Raw genomic sequence first — 22,256 nt, forward strand, 5'->3', positions numbered from 1 at the left:
GTTGTTTAATTACGCAAGTGAATAGGCGCAAATGTTCCTTCACTTTTATCTCGCCTGCTGCTGCTGCTGAAAAAAATACGCAGCCTTGCTTTCATCATTTGTATCCACAGCAACAAAGCAAACCTGCCAGAACACGGAAGGCAACGAGCTGCTTTAAAATCAGAGACTTTAAGCCACTTATAATGCTTTTCTGCCGTTACATAAAAATGGCTCTTCAAATCTACCCCATTTTAAAGTGCAAAGTAATCGGATCACGATCCTTTATATATTATACCGGTAATCCCAATGGCATATTTGGTTTGATAATGCCTGGGGGTTGTATAATACCAATATTAAACAGAATCCATCAACACGTTTGAGTTGCTTAGAACATCACTATGCAACAATTACCACTCAATCCCCGAAATCTAATGAGGTACTTGAAAACAAGACCTAGTGGAAGCAATTTAATACGTAGAACAAAACATGCACAACATCAAATGCTGCATAATCCAGTGTGCATTTTCCCAATGCTTAGAACACAGAATTGAGCTTCAAAAGGAACGCATCGATTGGCCGTCCAGCTCAGGATGCGTCCACTCAACATGAAAAGCCACGGCACAACAGATTCCATTCAAGATGGACAGGTCACTGCGAGGGGCGTTTGCGTTTTGTTTTCAACAAAAAAAATGTATTTGTTAAAAATGTGTGCGGCGGAATTGATGCTCGGACATACACAATAACACACACACACGTGCTTGGTTCACCATGGCCAAAAAAATGTTAGGAATGTATACCCCACAGCAAACACGTATATACCCGTGCTGTGAAGATTAAATAATAAAAATAATAATACACATCATTTACAGACTCCAGTCAATCTACTGCTGGATGAAGGCCTGCCCCTATGCTGTGTGTATGGGGAGCCACGGGGGGGGGGGGGGGGTTGTCCTCCCCCATACTTCACCATGGTGGCCAGTGCAGCGGGTTGATGAGGAAGCGGGGAGGGGGAGAGGTGGGGGACCAGGAGTGGTACAGACATCACGTGGCACTGATGTTAGCCGTGGTCGGAAATCAAACTCGCGTCGCTGGGTTTATCGCGTGGTCGGCTAACCACCGTAAACCCACCGTTCCACATATATTATTTTAGTGTACTGCTTGTGAAACAAAACCTCAATGCGAGTAATGGCGCAGCAACAGCTTTCGAGGGAAGTATGAAAGAGCACCCAAGGTTTTATGATGGTTGGCTTATTCATTCATTTGCTTCACGACATCAAATAATCCCTCCACAGCCCCCTGCAATAGGTTGCCAGATGCTGGTAGAGAGTCTTAAAGTGATGGACCAAGTGCGGCAAACACTGGGCAGACGAAGCTCTTTTAACAAGTCTTGCCGAGTGATAGGATTCAAGCACGGCCAGCCATTCAGACGGAACAAAACAGAGGAATCCGATAGAACTTCTGAGAAAGCTAAAGCCACACAGAGATGACACACTGCCTGGCCAGAAAAGTTGATCGGTGATAAAAAAAAATGGCCAATATTCGCACGCTGACATAAATGTGTTATATGATTTGGAGGAGTGCATTTTCATCATCTCGTACCGAACAAGGAATGTCTTCGCCGCCCTAGCAGCACTCGCAGTGGTATTGAGTACATGTTTGAGCAACTCAACGCCAATGCTGATGATCTGTTAAACGATCATATCGACGCGCGCTTTCTGCGTGTCTCGAAATGCCGACAGATGTGCAATATACGTCGACAGACGACGAAGTTATGCCAGCTCAGTGCTTTAGGAGCAATCAAGGCGCGCGACTGCTAGCATCTGCATACCTGGCGCATTCTGGCACACGGAGGGACTCATGCCCGCACACGATTATGCTTTTCAGGTAAACCTGTAACCAGCCTCGGCAACGCCGCAATAGAAAGTTTAATTGGAGGACTCAAGCCCCGTGGTTTGCATTCGCGTTCTTTTCCATGAAGATTACGACAACAATAAAATATATCCCAGCATGCCTTATTGGAAAGGTGCATTGCATTGGTTGCAAGCAGAGCAAAGTGCACTACCGGTTGGTGTGCAAATTTTTTTTTTAAGAGCGACATTTTCAAAAGATAAAACCAACAGCTTTAAGCGCAGCATAGCTATTGTTGCGGCAGTCAGTGAGGCTTTTAACGCTCCACAATGGGCTACTAATTTACTTTTTACTCGCAGTGCAATATTCCATCTTTGCACAATGAATTAAGCTGCACAATCTTTTTCTGTTTGTTTTTTCTGGGCAAAGGAAAAAAGCGCGCATGGGTACGGACCCGCTTTTGTGCTGTAATGCTACCTGCAGAGGTTTCTATAGCAATCCCACCCGGTCTGTTAGCAGCCTGCACGCCGCAGTCATGCAAAATAGAGCACGCGGTGGCTGTGAAGGCTCTGCCTTTCATGAACATGACTTCTTGTGCGCCTATTAAGCAGCCAAAGGCGTATCCATCACTTGCAAATTGCCTTTGACAATGTATTTCACATATGAATAGCCAAGTCGAAATTTGCCGTTAATTTATTTTTCTCTTTCTCACCCCACCCCGCCCGCCCGCCCACTTCCGAAGATACATCTGTAAGGCGATGTTAAATGATGTAGAGTCGCTAAACGACTTGTTGAAAGGAAAGTTTATTTTGAAGGGAAAAATAATATCCCCGGCCCTAATATTTTTTCTATTTTATTTGATTTCTTCCCTCTGCACAAGGGCGGGCGGGAGGGCGGGCGGACGGCCTAAGAAAAAAACAACTCCACACACAAGAAAAAAATCCTCCGTGTCTCTCGTAACGCTGCTGGCATGGGTTGCCGACGATCAATAGCAAGTCGATGCAGGACAATAATCACCTGGCATTGATGTGATAAACGCGTCCGTAGGGAGTCACCGAGCTGCCGCACCTGAGACCAATTAAGATTCACAAACCTGGAGCACCCAATGCGTCTACATGCAGAGACAGCTAATCACTGCCTTCATGTGCATTCATTGATTTAGTCCAAGGCCAGGGGACACGCTGCACGCCTCAATAGAAAAAAATATATTCTCGACAAACCGAGAAGGGGGGGGGGTGAAATTTACTGTCGCTTCAATTACACCATGTAGGTCTCTTGTGGCGAGCAAACTTTTTTCTTGTTTACAATTTAACTAAAAATATGGCTCTGCGCGTCTTATGCACTGCATCCATCCCTCCCCGCCTTTCCTACTCTCCGGCCTCTCCAAAGCGCTATTGTCTATGTTATGCCTTTTAAATGTAATGCATCATGAATGTACTTTTTAAATCCTTTATATTAAGTTTGCGTGCTTGCTTGCGTGCTTGCTTGCTTGCTTAGGACCGTGCAAATCTTTCAGTCGTTTTTTAACCCACTTCCCGTGATCCAATCGAGCTGACATTTTCCACAGACTCGTTGTGCGTGACAATTACTTTTTGTGAAATTTTTTTTCCAAAATTTTACACTGTTTAGGGAAAATGTTTTCAATATTTAATTACCAGTTGCTTAATGCTGGCAGACAATCATCTGACCCATAGGTGGCAGCCATCTCAAGCCAGAGGACGAGAGGACTCGAGCTGCCACGCATATAAAGGATTTAGAGTGAAAAACTTTGTTTTTACGGGTTAAATTTTTTTTAATGCTTGGGCAAGTAGCCCAGAAAAAAGTGAGCAAAATTATTTTTTTAAAGAAAAATTGGTTGTCCAGAAACGGCTCAGATTTCCCAGACTTGGGACAAAAATAAATGAAATGTTGAATCGCTGTAAATATTGCCCATTATTTAATTTCCGCTGCTTTAAAAAAATGCTTTCGTGATTTTTTCGATGTTTAAACTTGCAGTGCAAAGGCCTTTGAAATGCAACAGCGGCTGAAACTGGTAATGTCCCAAGTTCTCCTCTTAAAACGACTTTGGCAGCTTTTGTTTGGACTGTTTAAACATTAAGGTCGGTTGTGTTCAGACTGAAATATAATTTGTCATCTTTCATAACCTTATCTGCAGTGTGCCACCATCTTCACCACACTGCAAACATTACTTACATCTTGGCATCCACCACGTTTCATAAGCACTATTTATATAATAACTGCAGCCAAATGTACACACAGCACATCATTTCTCATCACCATTGTTCATTCATGTCGCCTATGCCAATACATGTCAGTCGTGACCTTGATTCCAAGCTATATCTTTACAACTTAACTAAACATGTAAAACAAGTGCACAATCAGAAACTTAAACCAGACCAAAGGCCAACAAGATTAAGGACACGCAAGCTTTGAATGTTTCAGACACTACTGACACTAATTATCACTTGTGCTTGCGGTCAGCAAAATAAAAAAAATACCAACAAAAAAACTAAATGTTAAAACCCATTTTAGATGCACCTTGAAAAGTTTAACCTATGCCGGTGGTGTGCTTACTCCTTAAACCCGGGTGCCCACGTGTGTGTGTGTTGTGTACATGTGTGTTAGTGTTCCTATGGGACTGGGGAATTTGTGAAGGGGGAGGAAGTAAGAGTGCTTTGCCGCTAATGCCACAGCTCGTGCCACAGCACAGATATTAACGGGGAAGGAGGTGGGAGGGGGGGGGCGTGGAAAGCACCTGCCCTTTGCAAAGATGTCATGCGTGTTGCGGCACAACCTGCGAAGAGACACATTGCGCACGAGCACAGGAAACGTGTAAATGGGTGCAACGCGGGGAATTGGGTGACGGAATCGAAGGCGGAATCAGACCGCGAACAGAGGACACTGGAAACGATCAGACAACACAGGAATACCACGCCTGAAAACGATCAAACGCAACGGGTGCTCATTTTTAAATTGCTTCTGCACTTTATTTGGCGAATAATCCAGCAAAGGCAATTATAAGTATTTGGTTTGCCTGTAAAGCTACGAAAATTATGGGAAAGCGCTGCCCCCCCCCCCCTACTGCCAGACCAGAGATCAGTTGAAGGGGGTCTTTCTGTGGTAATTCTGTGAAATCTACTTCCATGGAAGGGTAGCACTACTCTGCGAGTTCGAAATGGAGTCTGCCTCACGACATATCACAATGGGTGGGAGGGAAAAAGCAACTGTACTGTGAAACTATGTATGTAGAACTGCTTTCGCACAGTACATAGCCAACCGTGCTAATCGGAGATATGGGGAATATAGTGCAAGAGAGTAAAATGGGATGGAGTGGTGGCGCAGTTATTAGTGCACTGCGCTACAAGCCTGGAGACCAGTTTGATTCTCAGCAAGAGATACAATTAGTGGCGAGAGAGATACGGACGAATCCATTCCCCCGTTCACCAACCTGCACTCACCAGCATAGCAAAGTATGGTCAACCAACCACAGAGTCATTGCCAGAGGCTGAGAATAATTATTATGAAGATAATAAAATAATATAGTACGCCTTTTGGCATCCTCTGGTCTAACACCGTTTGAGACTAGGGCTCCAAAGAAAGCTGTCTCTGGTGTGGACCAATCAGTTTCAAAGACAATGGATATGCTATCAGAGTATGTTTTTGTTTGCATTCTGACCACAAGTATTGTGGTTAATGCAGACATGATTCCTTGTAAAAGGTTTCAGTTTGGTGTTTTAACATTTTAACACCTATTCTTGATTCTTTCGGTAAAGTCACGTAGAAGGGAAACAATAAAATAATAAAAATATAAAACAATAAAATTCTCACGACGTTTCGACTGCAACAGAAGCAATCATCATCACACCTGATGATGACTGCAACACAAGCAATCGTCATCAGGTGTGATATTTTATTGTTTTATATTTTTAGTATTTTATTGTTTCCCTTCTACGTGACTTTACAGAAAGAACCAAGAATATGAATCCCTGCAGTCACGAAAGCTTTAAATAAAAATCTTAACACCTGTTTTGTTACCAGAAAAAAGGGGAAAACATATTCTCAATCCAGTATTCCTTACTTAAAGCTACCTAGTCACTGTGTAAAATGTACAAACCTAAAAGTGCATTCCTATATTACTTCAAAAGAAATACTATAATAAGAATAGCAGTTTTATCGACAGCACTAACTTTAAATCCACGTAATTATTTTTTATCAGGCAGAATTCAGGAGATGAACGTCTAGCCAGACCTTAACATTTGAGATCATATCAAGTAATATGTTACACCATATCAAATAGAATATAGACATTTTTAGGTTACGTGACCACCGGCAAAAAAGTGTGGCAGGTCTTACAAAATACGGTACTAATAAAGTATGTTCGCCCTATTTTGCAAGAAATAGTATTAATATGGAGTGGACAGGCATTGTTCCAATCGCACATTCACCATCTGTTGCAAGTGGTCAGCTTTGTAATTTATCACTCGTCTTTTAGTCTTGGCAGATTTTCAAAATAACACATACAGCAAAAAAACAGACTAAACCATTCGAAATCAACGCAAAATTGAAAACATCTGGCAACAACAGTTCTGGAACAGGACCCAACATGCCGTGACATGTATCGACAGACGCAGACTCCGCAAAGTGCCACAGAGCATAGGCAATGGCGATAAAACACAAAACAATTCTGGGTTGATGCAGCGTCTAAATGTGACCACATCCCGAGACAATGTCGGAAAAACAGAGGGCGATCAATGTCTGATTCATGGCATGCAGCCAGCACCGTCAATCCAGCGAATTTCGCTGCATTGCCCCACTCATCAGCAGCCTATAACGACCTGCTTAAATGCGCGTTGGTCGCACATTCCAAACACCGCAACAGGCCCAAAGCTCGCTTAGCTTCCCGAGACCCGACGAACTCGGGCGAGCTGCCGGGCGATTTGTTCGGACGTCGATTCATAACGCGCGCGGCACACGGAAAACAACCGCCACGTCGCACACGTGGCAGCAGCCCGGCGACAAAGAGCGCGATGATATTGTGCACAGCGCTCGCATCCGTGGCTGGCGGCCTGACACCCGACGCCACTGCCGCACACGTTAGCCACCCACGCGCTTAGTTGGCAAAAATCAAAAGCCGCGGTTATTTTCAAAGGCGATCCCACGTCGGAAGAAAACGCGTGAGAAAACGGCGCGTGCGCGCGTGCGTTCAGGGAGTGTGCGCAAAAATATGAGTCTGAAGATCTGCGAGACATTGAATGGCTCCTTTAGTGCTTAACCCCGTTTCTCTGGCCAGAGTTCTCGCCCAGATCTGGTTACTGCCTCTAGGGCTGGTATTACCAGCCATCCAGGCTTTACCAAGCCGCCCTCCACCCGCCCGCCCGCTCTCTTCCTCCTCTCAGATCTGCCCCTGGTGCCTGCAAAGCATTGGCTCCTGGCGGTTCTAAAATCAGCCCAAGTGATCTGCACTAATCTGGTTGTATACTCCGCTCAAAAGCAGAGCCATACAAAGCAGACGCGTTCAATCCCCAGATGCGGGAGTTAAAACAAATTGAAATGAAAGGGGATGGGGGAGCGGGAGGGGGGGGGACGAGGGAAAAATGATGGTGGAGAGGGGATGGGTAGTGGGGGAACGTGGGGGGGTAAACACGATCTACACCTGCACTTCCATTAAAAGCACTCCGGTGACCTTGTCATTTATAAACATAGTACTTATGAAAATATGGCATTTTGATTATTGTAAGCACACATGCTTTTAAAATACGTTTTGATTCAGAGTAACTGCAAACACCACGCTCTAAAAGCCACTTCGATATTCCATACTTTGCAATAGCACAAAGCAATTGGAATGTAAATTAATTTTAAATACTGAATATGGAAATAAAAACACATCACTACTTGGAAATGTAAAGTGCGGACAACATTCTTGAAATTCTTGCAAAAACTATTCCGTGAATGTTCAATCTTTATTTTCAATAAAAATGTATTACTTATACAGATAAAATAAAAAACAACAAAAGCCCTACTGCTACAATTGTTTTAACGTTAGTCAAGAAGTGGCGGCACAGCGGCGGACGAGAGTTTCCATTCTCAGCCACGGGCAACATCGGAACCAGTTCTGGCCTTCTTCAAACAGCATGATGAAGTATGGCCAAACAACCCCCAAGACCGATAGGCCATGGAGAGGCTTTATATCCAGCAGTGCATTGACATAAAGCTGTAAATCATGATAATTGCAACAACGAAGAGGCTCAAGGTTCCTTAATATAAATGCCGAATAGGTGCAAAGACACCAAGAGTGCTAATATGAATGCATTGTACATCATAAATCTGAAGCCAACTACCGTAACCCTAGCCCCCCTCCACCGTGTCATGTGGTCAGCGTAGCGGCATGTGGCACGCATTTTCTGTTGCCTGGGCGCTAGCCGCTGCCGTCACGTCCACCTGTGGGCAGCGAGATCGCTCCACGGATTTAGAAAGATTATGCCATTCATCATCCATCACCTTTGCCCTCGGTCAATCCACTGCTGGATCAAGGTCTACCCCCCCCCAACATCCTTCGCAATCCTGCGATGGAGAAATCCACCCAGCTCTGCACGTGAGCTGGTTTAATCGCTCAACCTCCTTGGTGAACCACCATTTAGATGTGCTCCTGTGCCTTGGCTGCCACTCCCTCATTATTCTTGACCATCGGTCACCATACTTTCCAGGCGACGTGTCCTGCCCAAGCCCACTTTACTTTTATTTTCATAGTTTTAATAATATCATTAACCTGCTTACTTTCTCTCACCCATGTGATGCCTCTGTCACTCAATACAATTCCAAGCATGCATCTCTCCATGCTTCGTCTGTGCACTTTTCAGTTTTTGTTCCATTTTTTTTTACATGTGCCAAATTAATTTCCCATGGGACATCTACTGTATTTCCACGCAAGGGCCCTTAGCACTGAACGTCATCAAGGCGTGCCCGGTAAAACCGAGCTGGTTTGTTTCAAGACATCCTTCCCACATTTGGGTTGTGTTGGAACCAAAAACGAGGATTTGGGTCTCCTCTTGTGCACACAGTCAATAAATCAGGGACGCATTCAACACGAAGGCAATGTACAGGAAGCATTGTGAAGCAGTGAAAGGGAACAGGTGAGAGACCTTGCAAAAGCACGCGTGTCATATAATTCACCGTGAGAAGTCGACCGTACATTAGTCACATAAAACGGCAAACTTTAATGGAAAAGAACTCCCCTGCTGAAAATGACATGGAGTCACTTTCGTTTGTTTGTTTTGTACAGCATGCCTTTAAGGCATGCACACTCCTCCCATGCCACATTCATGAACCAACAAAAATTGTACAATACTCCACGAGCATTGGAGAAAAAGAACATGCTGAGAAAAGAACAAAAGCACGCGTTTTTTTTTGTTCCTACCAATGGGTCCGATAAAAGTGGTGATTTGGCATTTATGTTTCGCACAGTCAAAAAAAACCACTGGTTTAGCTCTCCGTTGCGTTTTTGGGTTGGACCACCATGCGTTGTTTCGGCATCACGTCCGACATTTCACTCTGCGTGCCAGGAGCTTCTCCAGGATATGAAACGTTGAGCACGGTGTTTAACGGCGCGTGATATGACCCGAAAACACATTGGAGAGCTGTAACAGCATCGCCGAAAAGAAACAAAAACCTACGCGAGAGTACAAACACTGGTTTTCGTATGTGAAAGTTTAAAATCAAAATTTTGGGCATATTTTGGCAAAGAGTCTCCAAACAATACGGTCTTGGCAGACTGGACAGGTTTAACTTTGCACAAGCACACATGTATATGCATATGATTATATATATGCTTATAAATAATTAACGTGGATTTGTGCATTTTTCTATCCGATGGAACTTTGCCATTGCTGTATTTCAAATTGCTCCAGTCTCAAATTGGCTTCATATTTGAATACAAAACACACGAGATTTAGCACTTTTTTCTTACACTCAGATCATTTCTGGAGTTCAAATTGAACTGTACATTGTTTAATCGGGATTAATAGCAGCCATAATAGCGTTGCTCCAAGAATAGTGACCAAGAGAAGGCGAGGAATGGAACAACATCCAACAATGCCTCTAACCAAGAAGACGGAACGATGAAATCGGCACATGCGTAAGCAGGCGCTCGGCGCACCGGTGTATCCCGTGAACATGACAGACGGCGACGGGCTTGGAAAAACCTTCATCCGCGCAGTAGATTGATCAAGGCTGACGATGACGGTAAGGTCCGCCAAAAACTTTTCGCGTTTTGCGGGGAAGAAAAAAAAATCGCCCGCACCTGCAGAGGGGGGGGGGTCGTCTCAACGCGTTCGACGTGGCGGCATCACGGAGCGTGGCTAAGAGAAAAAAAAGGAGGCCACGCTCAAGCGCCGCTAGCCATTCGACAGGTGTAGAAGCACGCCAAGTTTACGCAACAGCGTGCCCCCATCATCGCAGGCACAGCCCACGGACCGTGGGGACAGCTGCGTGCGACTGTTTTAGCTAATCTGGGCCCTATCCTCTTACAGAAGGCGGGTGTAACCCAACGCTGCCCGCTTCCAATAGAGTGCTTCCAGCTGCTTTTAGCTACCGGCACTGCCCAAACCGCGTGCAAGATGGATGGCTGTATTTTTACAGCAAGATTTTTTTTTTAAACCACTACCCCGCAAGCCCCCCTCTCTCTCCCATACCCCATCATCCTCTACCCTCCTCCTGGCTCTTTCTTTCCATCGTATGATTCACCAAGTTGACTGACAAAACTAATTTATTACATTGTTACCTTCCTCCATTCATTTGTGAGCTGGCAGACGGCGAGGCAGTCCAAGGACGTTTTCATAGACGGCGAAATGTATTTGTACGCTCGTTTATTGTCATCTTTGAATGCAATTATTTCTTTATTTCAACAAGTTATACAATTGTGGCCAAGAAGCTAAATTATAAAATGTTCATGAGGTGGGGGGGGGGGCAAGCCCCCATCAAAAAAATCTGTCCTGAACTTAAAAATCCAGACACATGCATATAATATATTTAAAATATTCTTGGTTCTTTCGGTAAAGTCATGTAGATAGAAAATGAAACTAAAATAAAAAAAGAAATGTTTATTTGCTTTTCTAATAAAATGCTTTTTTTTTTATTAAAATTGAATTTTATAGCTAGGTGAATTTACCGAAATAACCAAGAAACTTGATTCCTGCAGTCACGAAAGTTTTAAATCGAAATGTAATTTATAAAAGTAAAGGAATTGTTTCTTTTAAAAAAAATATCCCACAAAAATCACGTGTTATAAACGCATTTTTTTTTGTTTACAACGCAGCTTCATTCATATTCTCCCCTAAAAATGTAGTTAGTTGCGGAGAACGCAAACAGTCCATGAGAACGCGGTGCACATTAATTTAGTATAATTCAATCAATCCACTGCGGATCACGAAGCCATGCGCTTAAGTACAATGAGCACAAAGCCAGGTCTTCCGTGTTGAAGGACACAAGCCACACATACGCACAAACATGTTTCAATTGACCCAAACACAACAAAAGATTCTATAATCAATGGAACAATTCAAATATGTGACAGTGACGGCCTTAAGCGGGAGGCCACTGGAAACAGGGCCTCAAAAAAAAGCACGCTCCAGATTCTTCCCCGGCTGTCGTACCCAGGTGCATTCCGGCCCATAATAATCACCACAATGAGTTTTGTTTTTCCAGGCCTGGCCAACTCCGCCTCGGATGACTCCGGCCGAAACCAGATGCTTTATATGTAGTGGGGCTCCTGGGCAGTGATGTCACGCAGCGTCACCGGCATTATCCTGAGAATTAAAATTTCCATTGCAGAGGAGGCTCGGTGACGAACTCGACACCCGACGGTTATCCGGCGGAGACAATGTTGACTACGTAATTGCACCCGAAGTGAAGTAACGCAGGGTACGTAGTTATTTGTAAGGACCCAGGGACATTGTGACACAGTCGGCGGCTGACACTATGCATCCTTATTTGCTGGAAGGCGGTGTGGGGGGAGGGAAAAATCAAGTTTAACTTAATAAGTTCCATCCAAAAACGTGTGCGAGTGTGTGGAAGTGGAGCAAGGCGACGTTTAACCCGCACACGATCCCACACCCCTGCTGCAGCCTCCACAACTAAAAGTTTCTGGTTGTTAAAGCCAGTTGGTGGTGTTGTACGGTGGACGAGAAAACAAAAAACAAATATAAAAGGGAGAAGAAAAAAAAGCTTGCACACACAGGTGTTATGTAAACAAGTTTCTTAATTTATAGACAACACTGGCAGCAACTTAAGAAGGGGACGATTTTTTTTGTTTAGGAGGAAAAGCAGCCACAAAAGATGTGGGAGGGGGGGGGAGTGCAAAAAACAGAGCCATGGGGGGGGGGGCGTGGTCTCGCGGCTTTAAAGCAAAACCAAAATCCCCTTTAGGGTGCACTGACCCTTGGCGCTCCCAACGCTCTCAGCCTGCCTTTGTTATCTCCCAAACGCCCTGTTTCCCAGGCAACACAACACCGAGCGTCAGCACACAAGGTGCAGCAGCAGTGCTTGGGGTGGACGAGGGAGGGTGCTTGCTGGTGGTGGTGGTGAGGAACAGGGGGTGTGGGGGATGGTAGGGACGGCAGAGTCGGGAGGGGGGGTGATGGTGGGGTGGGGGCCCTGGCAAATGGAAGGAGCCAGACAGAAATAAATGAGGCCTGAAGCGGGCATTGTTCGACCTCAGACGGATCCCCCTGGTAACGCCCATTAATCTGCTGTGTTGCACTCACTCCTGCCTCTCTCCCTCCCCTCTCAACTCCCCGAACCCCACAACCACCTTCCACAAAATCCACAACTCAACAGCCTCTCCCAACCGAGCTCCACCCACCCCTTCTTCCCTCACTGCCCCCCTCCCTCCCATCCCCAAAGCCCCCCCCCCTGCCAGCCAGCCCATCGCTTCCTTCCCTTTGAGTCAATGAATGAGGAAGGGGGGGGGGTCCCTCCCTCCCATCCCTCCCATCCCACAACCCAACACCCCCCCCCCTTCACAACAGACGCCTCCAGCTGCCATGGGTGGCTATTCACAAGCCACCACCACTGCTCGCAGCCTCAATGCTGCCCGAGATGCCTCTCATACCTGGCGTGCATTCGCCTTCTGTCGTGGGCTGCTGCGAGGGAGGGTTTTCCTTTTTTTCCTGGACTCTCTTCCCCCCCCCACCACCACTCCTCTCTTCTGGGTCCCACCCTACGAACCGGGAGGCCCCGGCTCCTCATCTCTTGCTCCCCCCACCACCACCACCGCCTCCGCTCCCCAACATCCAAAGAGAGCGACTCAACAGGCTCAAAAGATATCACGTGGACCAGCGGAATGCACAATACAAAGGCTCGCACGCACGTACAATCACTATAGCTACAGCGGGGCTCAGTTGCCTGGGTTATAATTTACTTATTTATTTATCGGCGTGCCTTTTTTTCTCTCTCTCGCTTCCTTTCTGTGTTTTTTTTCTCCCCTTTCCGACGGGAGGTGGACTGGCTAACACTTCCTCGGTGTTCATTAGCAGACGCCACCCCAACTGTGGCAGAAACAAAAGCCGTGGCTCCGCTTCTCGCCTCTTGTTTCCATTCAGCGATGCTCAAGGCAACCTCAAAACCGCAAGCTGTTAACAGTCCATATGCCCTCCTGTGGCAACAAAGCCTTGCAGATGGCAAGCCAGGGTCACAATCCCCTACTTCGCTTTTTGTGTCCTTCTACTAACGTCTCTGGCCATAGCGGTGGAAATGCGTAAGACGGGATATATATATGCGTAAATATGCGTAAATATGCACCGAGACAAAGTTGAATATGTAACACAATGGGAGGGTCGGAGCGAGGTGCCATCTGGGTGGCGGCTATGGAGTTGCTGCGGGGAGGGAGGGGGGCATACATTAAGGTGGGCATGGCATCTCTAAGAAACACCGTGCTTCTTAGAAATGGTAAATGACACACATTCTAAAGATGCCATTATCGAGGGAGGATTAAAACATACAGTATAACATTCTGGTGAAAATATCAAAACACAAACTTCTGAATTAAAAAAAAACACAATGGGAGTTCAAGATTTTTACCTATAAAATGCTGCGATTTTCGTACCAATCCACGTACAACAGCAAGCTAAAACATACTGATGGTTTATTGAACCGTCAATCGAACACGACGATAAAAGTATACTTTAAGCGGATGAAAAAAACACGTTTGATTTGCTGCTCTGCCAAGAACACGGCTGCTTCCTCTTTCGCCTAGAATCTGTTTAATCTCCCGAAAAGCACAAATAACAGAGTGAACGAAGTCTGCCAACTTAGTGCCTTTTGAAGCGAGTGAGGCATTATTGAAAGGGGCCATGACACATAACACGTGTTTAGAATCAATTACATACGCATGAGAGAGGTGGTTCCGATGATGGCAAGTTTAACCACAGATGAAGACATTTTTATTATCGTTGAAAACCCAAGTGCCAGCAGGGACCCCCTTTGTCCTTAGACAAGTTGCAATTATTTTCAGCCATTAGTCACACATGTTAGAGGTCAACAGTATGCAGCATTTGAATTCAAATTCCATATACGTCTGTTAAGGGCACTTAATAGAAAGACGTGCAAACTCCGGCACACGTTTAATAAGACCGCTTACTTTACACAATGCGAACCATTATTACCTGGCAGTTTCGATCAGCATGGCTATGCACCAATCTTTACTGGCCCCGAACAAACATCTGGAGGTCTGGACGGGTGGGAAGGTGGGGTTGTAAGCTCACTGCGTTACAAAACTCAGTGACTCGAGTTTTGATTCCTGACCATGGCCAATGCCAGTGGTGAGTGATATCTGAATGGGTCCTGGGGCAGTCCCATTCACTAACCTGCAGTTATGGTCAACCGACCTCACTTACTCACACCACATGGGAAGGCTTTCCTCGTGGAGTTCATTGAAAAAAAACACAAAGCTGTAAATTATTATGGTTATTGGTAGTACAGTGGTATAAAAAAAGTAATCAGATGATAATAAGAGAGTAATGCTAATGACTAACAACATTTACATTTAACGATGATTGGCAATCATTATTTAAGTGCTTTCGACATCAATTTCAAATGTATTAAATGTGATAGTTGGCGAAAAGGAAAACTTGTTGAATATGTCCGATAATTAAAATATGAGAGATCTATGTTTCGTCCAGATTACGTTAAATTCTCCAAAATGCCGACCAAATTGGACTACAAAGACCAAACAAAAACTGTCTATATCTTTGTTCATTACTAACAAACAAGCAAGGACGCCAGACTGCACAAAGTCATTCAATAGTCGGCCCCTCATGACCCACTGTGTAGGACATCCGATCTTTGCGATGCTTCCTTTTGCCCTTTAATATATCCACGCTGTCGAGGTGGCCAAGATTAAAACTAACATTTATCACTCACTTTTGCCATGTCTGCAGGAGAGCCGGCCAGACACTGGGGGCCCCATCGCCTCGGGCCATACACGGCTGTAATTCATCTTATTCTCACGAGCACATATTTAGTGAGACCGTGCTCTTTTGTGTCCTATTTTTTTTTTACTCCATGCCAAACGTGAAGCGGCTATTATTTTTGTTCCTTGAAATTCCCCATGAAGATTGTAGCGGATAAATGTCAAAGCCTCCCCGCGAAATTGAAGGCGATTCATCATTCCCACTAACTTCATTCGCCCTGCTACGGCATTTATATTGGGTCGTCTCTTCCACAAACTAACAATATGTACCGGTGCAGCCCTTTTGTTAAGCCTCTTGCCATGCGGGTTGTGAGGGTTACACGATCACGCTTCACCACTCTGGTCAGTGCGGGTCAATTAAAGCAGCGAGCATAAATGTGGAAGTATAGATGGGGATACGAGAACCGTGCACGTTGCCCCGCAGACTACAGCCAACCCTGTCGAGCATGGTGGTTCCCTCATCCAAGCACTATTCATCAGGCTCACCCCTTGCTTGGCTTACGCGATCTGATAAGATCGCAGCACATTTAATGGGCGATGTAGGCACTGTGTAATGATACCAACGATCTACGTGAAAAAAGGGTGGCTGTGGTCCATTTCAAATATGAAAAAGGCACGATAAACCATTCGGCATTACAAAAATTGGGGGGGACAAAGGTAAACCGTAAAACGAATTAGACAACCAAAATACAGTGGCACTACTATAGTCAGTCAGTAAAGGTATTAGATCATAAAAATGCCAGAAGCAAGATTCCTCTGTGGGTGAGACAGTGGCATGTCGTATACTTATCACACATTCCTTTAACCTAACGTCATCAACTACTCACATCTCATGGCACTCCACCGCTCCGGACACAAATGGCCAAGCTCAAGTTAAGCATTTTACTTTCCCTGCGATAGCATTTCTGTTTCTCGGAATGCATGACTTAACTTGCAACCCTCCTTTCTGGGTTTGAAGGGCGGGCGGGGGGGGATAAAAGTTGAGTAACCATTTTTTTAACAAACTAACAAAACTTACGTCTAAGGAACGCCTACATCTGTCTGTGTCAACGCGTTTTCATTGGGTCTCCGCACACCAATCCATTCTTTGTAAATCTTTGAGATGACTCAGCCGCTTGCCCTCCCCCCCAGTTCCCTTATCCAACTCACGCTCCCCCCACCTTCGCCGCCTCCTCTGCCTCAAGTCCCACTTCCTTTGCCATCTGTTTTTCACACGCACAGTAGGCCGGTCGGTCAGGCCACATGTACACCATCTTTGAGGCAGGCCTCCGCACATTTCGTGCCGCAGCCCAAAGGCTGCATCTTGCTCGCAAGCGAAATTAAATATAAAAATTCTCAGGGGCAAATGTTTTGTTGTTGTTGTTGCTGCCAGGTTTAATTTTTTTGGTCTTTACTGCCATAGGTCTCGAGTTATCCAAGGCCATGAATCAATATGACATCTAAATAAATCCATTCTACACCTCCTAAAGCAAAGAGTTTATACATTTTTCAAGGGCTTCATGAAAATCACTGAAATTCAGTCATGAAAATCTTAAGCCACCGGCGAGCTTCATTGGCACATATAAATAATATATTTGTAAACGTGACAATCTTGGGGCGTTAATGACAAGATTTTGGAATAAGTCCAACATTTGGCCCCACCAAAAAACAAACACGGATCATTGTATTCGCTCAGAAACCCTTCAGTTTAAGTTAACTGAAACGTTAATTTTGCCAAGTATGAACGTTTGAGCAACAATTACACGCCGTTAAAATATAATTTAGTTTTTCAGCTCATTACCCGATGTATGTTGAACTTCTTTCGCACCGTACGTAGCCAACCATGCTCATCGGAGGAGACAAAGTTAACCCTATAGCTATGCATAAGCAACACATTTCGAATGAAATTGACGATGCCTCTAAAAATGTTTTACTTCAATCTACAATTACACGTTAAAATATACTTTAGTTTTTCAGCTCATTACCCGATGTATGTTGAACTTCTTTCGCACCGTACCTAGCCAACCATGCTCATCGGAGGAGACAAAGTTAACCCTATAGCTATGCATAAGCAACACATTTCGAATGAAATTGACGATGCCTCTAAAAATGTTTTACTTAAATCTAGATTGAAAACTTATTTCTTTAGAACTGCTTTCTGTGTTTCGTTTGTTGTCCTTCCCCCGCACCTCCGATTAGCACGGTTGGTTACGTACGGTGCGAAAGAAGGTCAACGTACATACACACGTTCATTTGATGAGGGGTATCCTGGCAGAAAGCACAAGATAGAATGCAAGATACCCGAAACAAATGGTCTCTCACACAGATTCGGATGGGATTTTTAACTGTGTGGATCCAGGATTTGAGCCACTCAAGAATATCGAAGCCATAATTAAAATTGTGGGTTGCACTGCGGCTCCTGGCAAACGGAACGGAGAGGTGAGGTGGCAAAAATGGGGAGGGGTGTTGGAGCAGGGATGACATCACGGAAGATTAGACTTTTTTGTGCCAGCATTCTTCATTTGCCTAGAAAGCACAAGGACTTTCACATTTTCAACAAAGGCTGAAAGGAATTTAATTATTTTATCAGTGCCATGGCTTTATTATTTGCAAGGTCTTATTTGGCATTGATAGTTTCTGAAACATGCCCTTTTTATATATTTTTTAAGGTCTTTTACACATTACATTTACCATATAATTCACACTATAACATTACCTGCTTTTGCCTTATAGTTAACACTAAACATGAACTGAACATTGCCCATCACGACTTGTGAATTACTTCACAGTAAACTAAATTCTAAATTTCAAATGAGGTTATACGGATTATATATATGCGCAAACAATCTCTCGCTACTGATCCATGGATAAACTGTTTTTGGATATTTTGCTTATCTTCTTGGTTCTTTCGGTAAAGTCACGTAGAATGGAAATAATAAAATAATAAAATAAAACATAATAAAATAATTCTCACGACGTTTCGGCCACAACGCAAGCAGCCATCCTCAGGTGAAGACCAGGTCAGACGCTGTCTCCCCGACAGACCTGGTCTTCACCTGAGGATGGCTGCTTGCGTTGTGGCCGAAACGTCGTGAGAATTATTTTATTATGTTTTATTTTATTATTTCCATTCTACGTGACTTTACCGAAAGAACCAATAAGATGAATCCCTGCAGTCACGAAAGCTTTAAATCGAAATTTATTTTGCTTATGTGCACCTACTACTATGACCAGCCACCACAAATGTGATGTCCTCCTATTGTTTACACTGGTTAACTATAAAAGAGGCAAGCTAAAGGTGCAGCACTGCAATTGCTTGCTCAGGCAACTGCTGGCCAAAGGGTCTGCACTAGACAGCTCTAGGATGCCCTTCTTGAGGGTATTTTAGCCTAATCTTCTCACAACGGCCAAAGATCTTAAACATGCCAATAGACTGACTGTTTTATTATTTCCCTTCTACGTGACTTTACCGAAAGAACCAAGAAGATCTGGTGAACCCATTTATAAGGTGCTGCGGTGGCGAGATGTTAACTACCTCGCCTGGTATGGAGGAGATCATGGGTTTACGATCCCAACCCTGACGCTTGTATTATTTGGAGTTTGAATGTTCTCCCCGTGCTCGCGTGGATTTTTCTCTGGGTTCTCTGATTTTTCCCTCCACATTTAGAAACATGGGTTTTCAGGATTTGGCTGCTATAAATTTCCACATAAGCCAACTTTGTTCAGCTATCATTTGTGACAAAGGTCGCTTCTGAAAGAGAGATCTATGGCTGAGTGGGCCTTACCTGGTGAAATGAAAAGTTTAGTTTAGTTAGTTTAGGCCATAGGTGGAGAAGGGTATTTAATTAAATGTACACCATTGTTTCAACTGCTGCAGTAGGACATTGAATTTAACCAGCGACCTTATGGATTTAACCAGCGACCCATGAAGTCCAGTGTACTAATTGTTATATACTCCGCACAACATCGCTCGTAACGTGTACGGGTATTATTTCTTTCAGGCCAAATCAACCCAGAAGAATCATGGCTATGCATTAATTGCAAATTAACTCGGGTCTCTACAAAGCTAGCATGGTGATGGCTGTGTAGGACATCAACTCTTTGCATATCACATACTGTAGTGCATGCGCACAATCACTACCGACTAACTCACACGTGCAAATATACACAAACACAATAATACTAGAACATGCATTATACCAACACATGAACATTTCTGAATATTTGCAGGGCTGGAAATGAAATCACGTGGCACATTACAGATTATTCATTTGATCTAAAGCGACGCCAAGCTGCAGTCGTGTTTGATGTTAAGGGTCGACATGTATGTGCAAATCAATTAAAGCACCTGACTGTTCAATACATCGTAATGCTCTGAAAGTATTGCATTAAAACCCCCGTTGCTTTTGTGAGCCCACGTGCATAACGGCACTTCACATTACCCGAGCATAGCATGAATCTAACAGAGCCCATAATACGCGGAATATTCAATAACTTTGATCATCGTGCGTGCAGTACTAATCATAAAATAATGGGATATGTTTGTAATCAGTCGTTGAATAGGGAATATTTAAAAAACACTTTTAGCTGCTCATTAATAATACATTTTGGAAGTATCAACTAGATTAAGCCACGAGTGATTTACACCTACACACCACAACTATGGGCTAGTTCTCTCATTGAAACCTGCATGACTTCCATGTGATAAAGAGGGGGAGGGCATGTCAAACTGAACACATACACGTAAATTAAGCGTGCAGACACGTCCGTTTAAATGCAAAGCCACGTGTGGGCACTTTGACTGGACCCTCACTTAAGAAGTGGTGGAAACCTGTAAAGGCAACACTCATCTATATATAACACACACACAAACACAAAGGCCTTCTTAATGCGTGTGCACATAACAAGCGATGTCACCAGACTAATACAGTTGGCATGGCGGTCAGCCCATTGACCCATTTCCAAGGTTATTTTTTGGCTATAAATAAAGCCTTGCGCCGTGATAATATGTGCCGCGGAGAGAGCGCCGATTAATGTTCCACATACCGATTTGTGTTTTGTAAGAAAATAAAAGATCCAAAAGCACAGTTCACAAGAGTGAGGGGGGGGGCATTGTGTAGTGGTGTCATTGGCAGATCTGAAAAAAAATCACCTGCACTCACTAAATTATCAGTCTGTCATCTCCCGCATGCTTTGCTGGGACTAGATGACCCTAACTCGGCTGAGATGGATTCCTGTGGACCGAAATCTGCCACACAGTAAAAAACATACAAATGTCCGCAATGCCTACACATATTACAAACATCAATTGCGTTTATGACAAGAGACACGAGATAGGGGGGAACGGAGGGGATGGCGGGGGGGACAGAACAGTGGGTAGTGCCCTGCGCAATGAACCTGACGATGTTATTCCAAGCAACGGCTAATATCAGTGCCAAATTGATATCTAAAATCGTCCTGGGGCATCCTATACCAATTCGAACTGACCAGGGTGGTTAAGTATGGTCAAACCCCCCCTTCCACTGCCCCCCATACCACTCCCTCCAATGACGGACATGGCATGGGGCTGCTGAAAGTCCCTGGCCAGGAATCAAACTCAGGTCGCCATGACCTACACAGCGTCGGGGAGGCTTTCATCCAGCGGTGGATTAACAATGGGCTACATATATCATCTTCAACATCAGAACATAAATGGCAAGCGCGTGTCATGGTGAAAATGTCATATTCGTTATGAGCAGCAAAGCAATACCTATCATCAAACTGTCAAATTATTAATCTGGCCTAGAAAATATAGGTGTTTTAATATACGCCGTACATAAAACACGATGTAATGATGTATTAAAATGCTTATGACGCATTCTGCTATCGGTAGAGTATCTACCCACACAAAGCTTGAAATTGCCAACCAAGAGCAAATGTAAAAGCAAAACTACTGGACGTCTATCGAAAATGTCCCTTTTCATACGGCTCCGTTTCTAAGTGTGTGTACATAGATTATGCAGAATATATCTGTGCAAGCGTAGTTTGTTTTAAACCTGCACGCAATTTTTTGGAATCGACATGGCAATACAGCTCACTCCCATTGAACAGAAAACAAGTACTCTCGACTTGACCTTTATATCAACGGCCTTGATAGAGCAGCAAATGCTATCCCAGAAGGAGCCATTTTGGTGCTGTTACCCGAAAATTTCACATCGCCAAGAGCTTTCTGAGCAAGATTGCTTCCAGCTCTGGCCTAGTCTTGGCAAAAAGTTAAAGGCGCAGCCCTACAATTGCTTGCTCAACTGCCGACGGAAGAGCCTCGCCAGAAGAGAGCTCTCCAGAGCCCCCAAGGAGGATATATCATGGGGGCAGACTTTCCCACACTAGCCAGACCTTTCAGGAGAGGTCAGAGTACCCACACTGCACCCTACCGCACGCGACCTGCCAATCGACGAACTTTGGAACACTCGGTTACTCTGTAACTGTGGGTGGACAGAGACAAGAGGATTTCACTTTTTCACAACTGCCGCGCCAAACTCAACCGGCGGACCTCTGGATTGCAAGTCGAGCGTGCCCACCGTTGACACCGGGATCCAATGTCCGTCCCACACCCCCCTCCCCCGTCCCCTGCTAACTCTTGGCAAGGCACCTGAAAAGCGGTAGCGCGTGCGCGCGCAGCTCAGCACTCACCATACATCTTGCCCTCGTCGGACAGGATGATTTTCCGTCGTCCGCAGGGAGGGTAGATGGCCAGTGCCTCCTGGAAGCTCTGCTCGATGTCGGGGCTCCACACCCCCTCGGCGTCGTTATCCATCGGCTTGTCCACCGAGTCCGACATGCTGGCAGCGCCGGCGACACCTGCGCGGCCCGATCACCTGGCAGCCTGCGCAGCGGCACGCCAAAGCCGGCGCAGTGTGAGAACGGGAGCAACGTCTCGCCGCGCAAAGGCGACGTCATACCATTTCGGCGGCCAAAAAGCTTTTTTTTGTGTTTCATTTCCGCTGGA

General features: G+C 44.9%; 1 protein-coding gene across 5 annotated transcripts in view; it reads right to left on the reverse strand.

Annotated features, from left to right (window-relative positions):
- LOC144723004 (transcriptional enhancer factor TEF-1-like) overlaps positions 1-22,256 on the reverse strand; it is an 84,074-nt gene that overhangs the window by 46,652 nt on the left and 15,166 nt on the right. For all 5 annotated transcript variants that reach the window (XM_078601499.1, XM_078601494.1, XM_078601498.1 and 2 more), the window contains exon 2: positions 21,941-22,133. In XM_078601499.1, coding sequence (XP_078457625.1) covers positions 21,941-22,088 — 148 coding nt within the window. In that variant the 5' untranslated portion in view covers positions 22,089-22,133. The remainder of the gene's footprint in view (positions 1-21,940; positions 22,134-22,256) is intronic.

The sequence above is a fragment of the Lampetra planeri genome, chromosome 16 (assembly GCF_965212315.1).
Source record: "Lampetra planeri chromosome 16, kcLamPlan1.2.h2, whole genome shotgun sequence".
Lineage (NCBI taxonomy): Eukaryota > Metazoa > Chordata > Hyperoartia > Petromyzontiformes > Petromyzontidae > Lampetra > Lampetra planeri.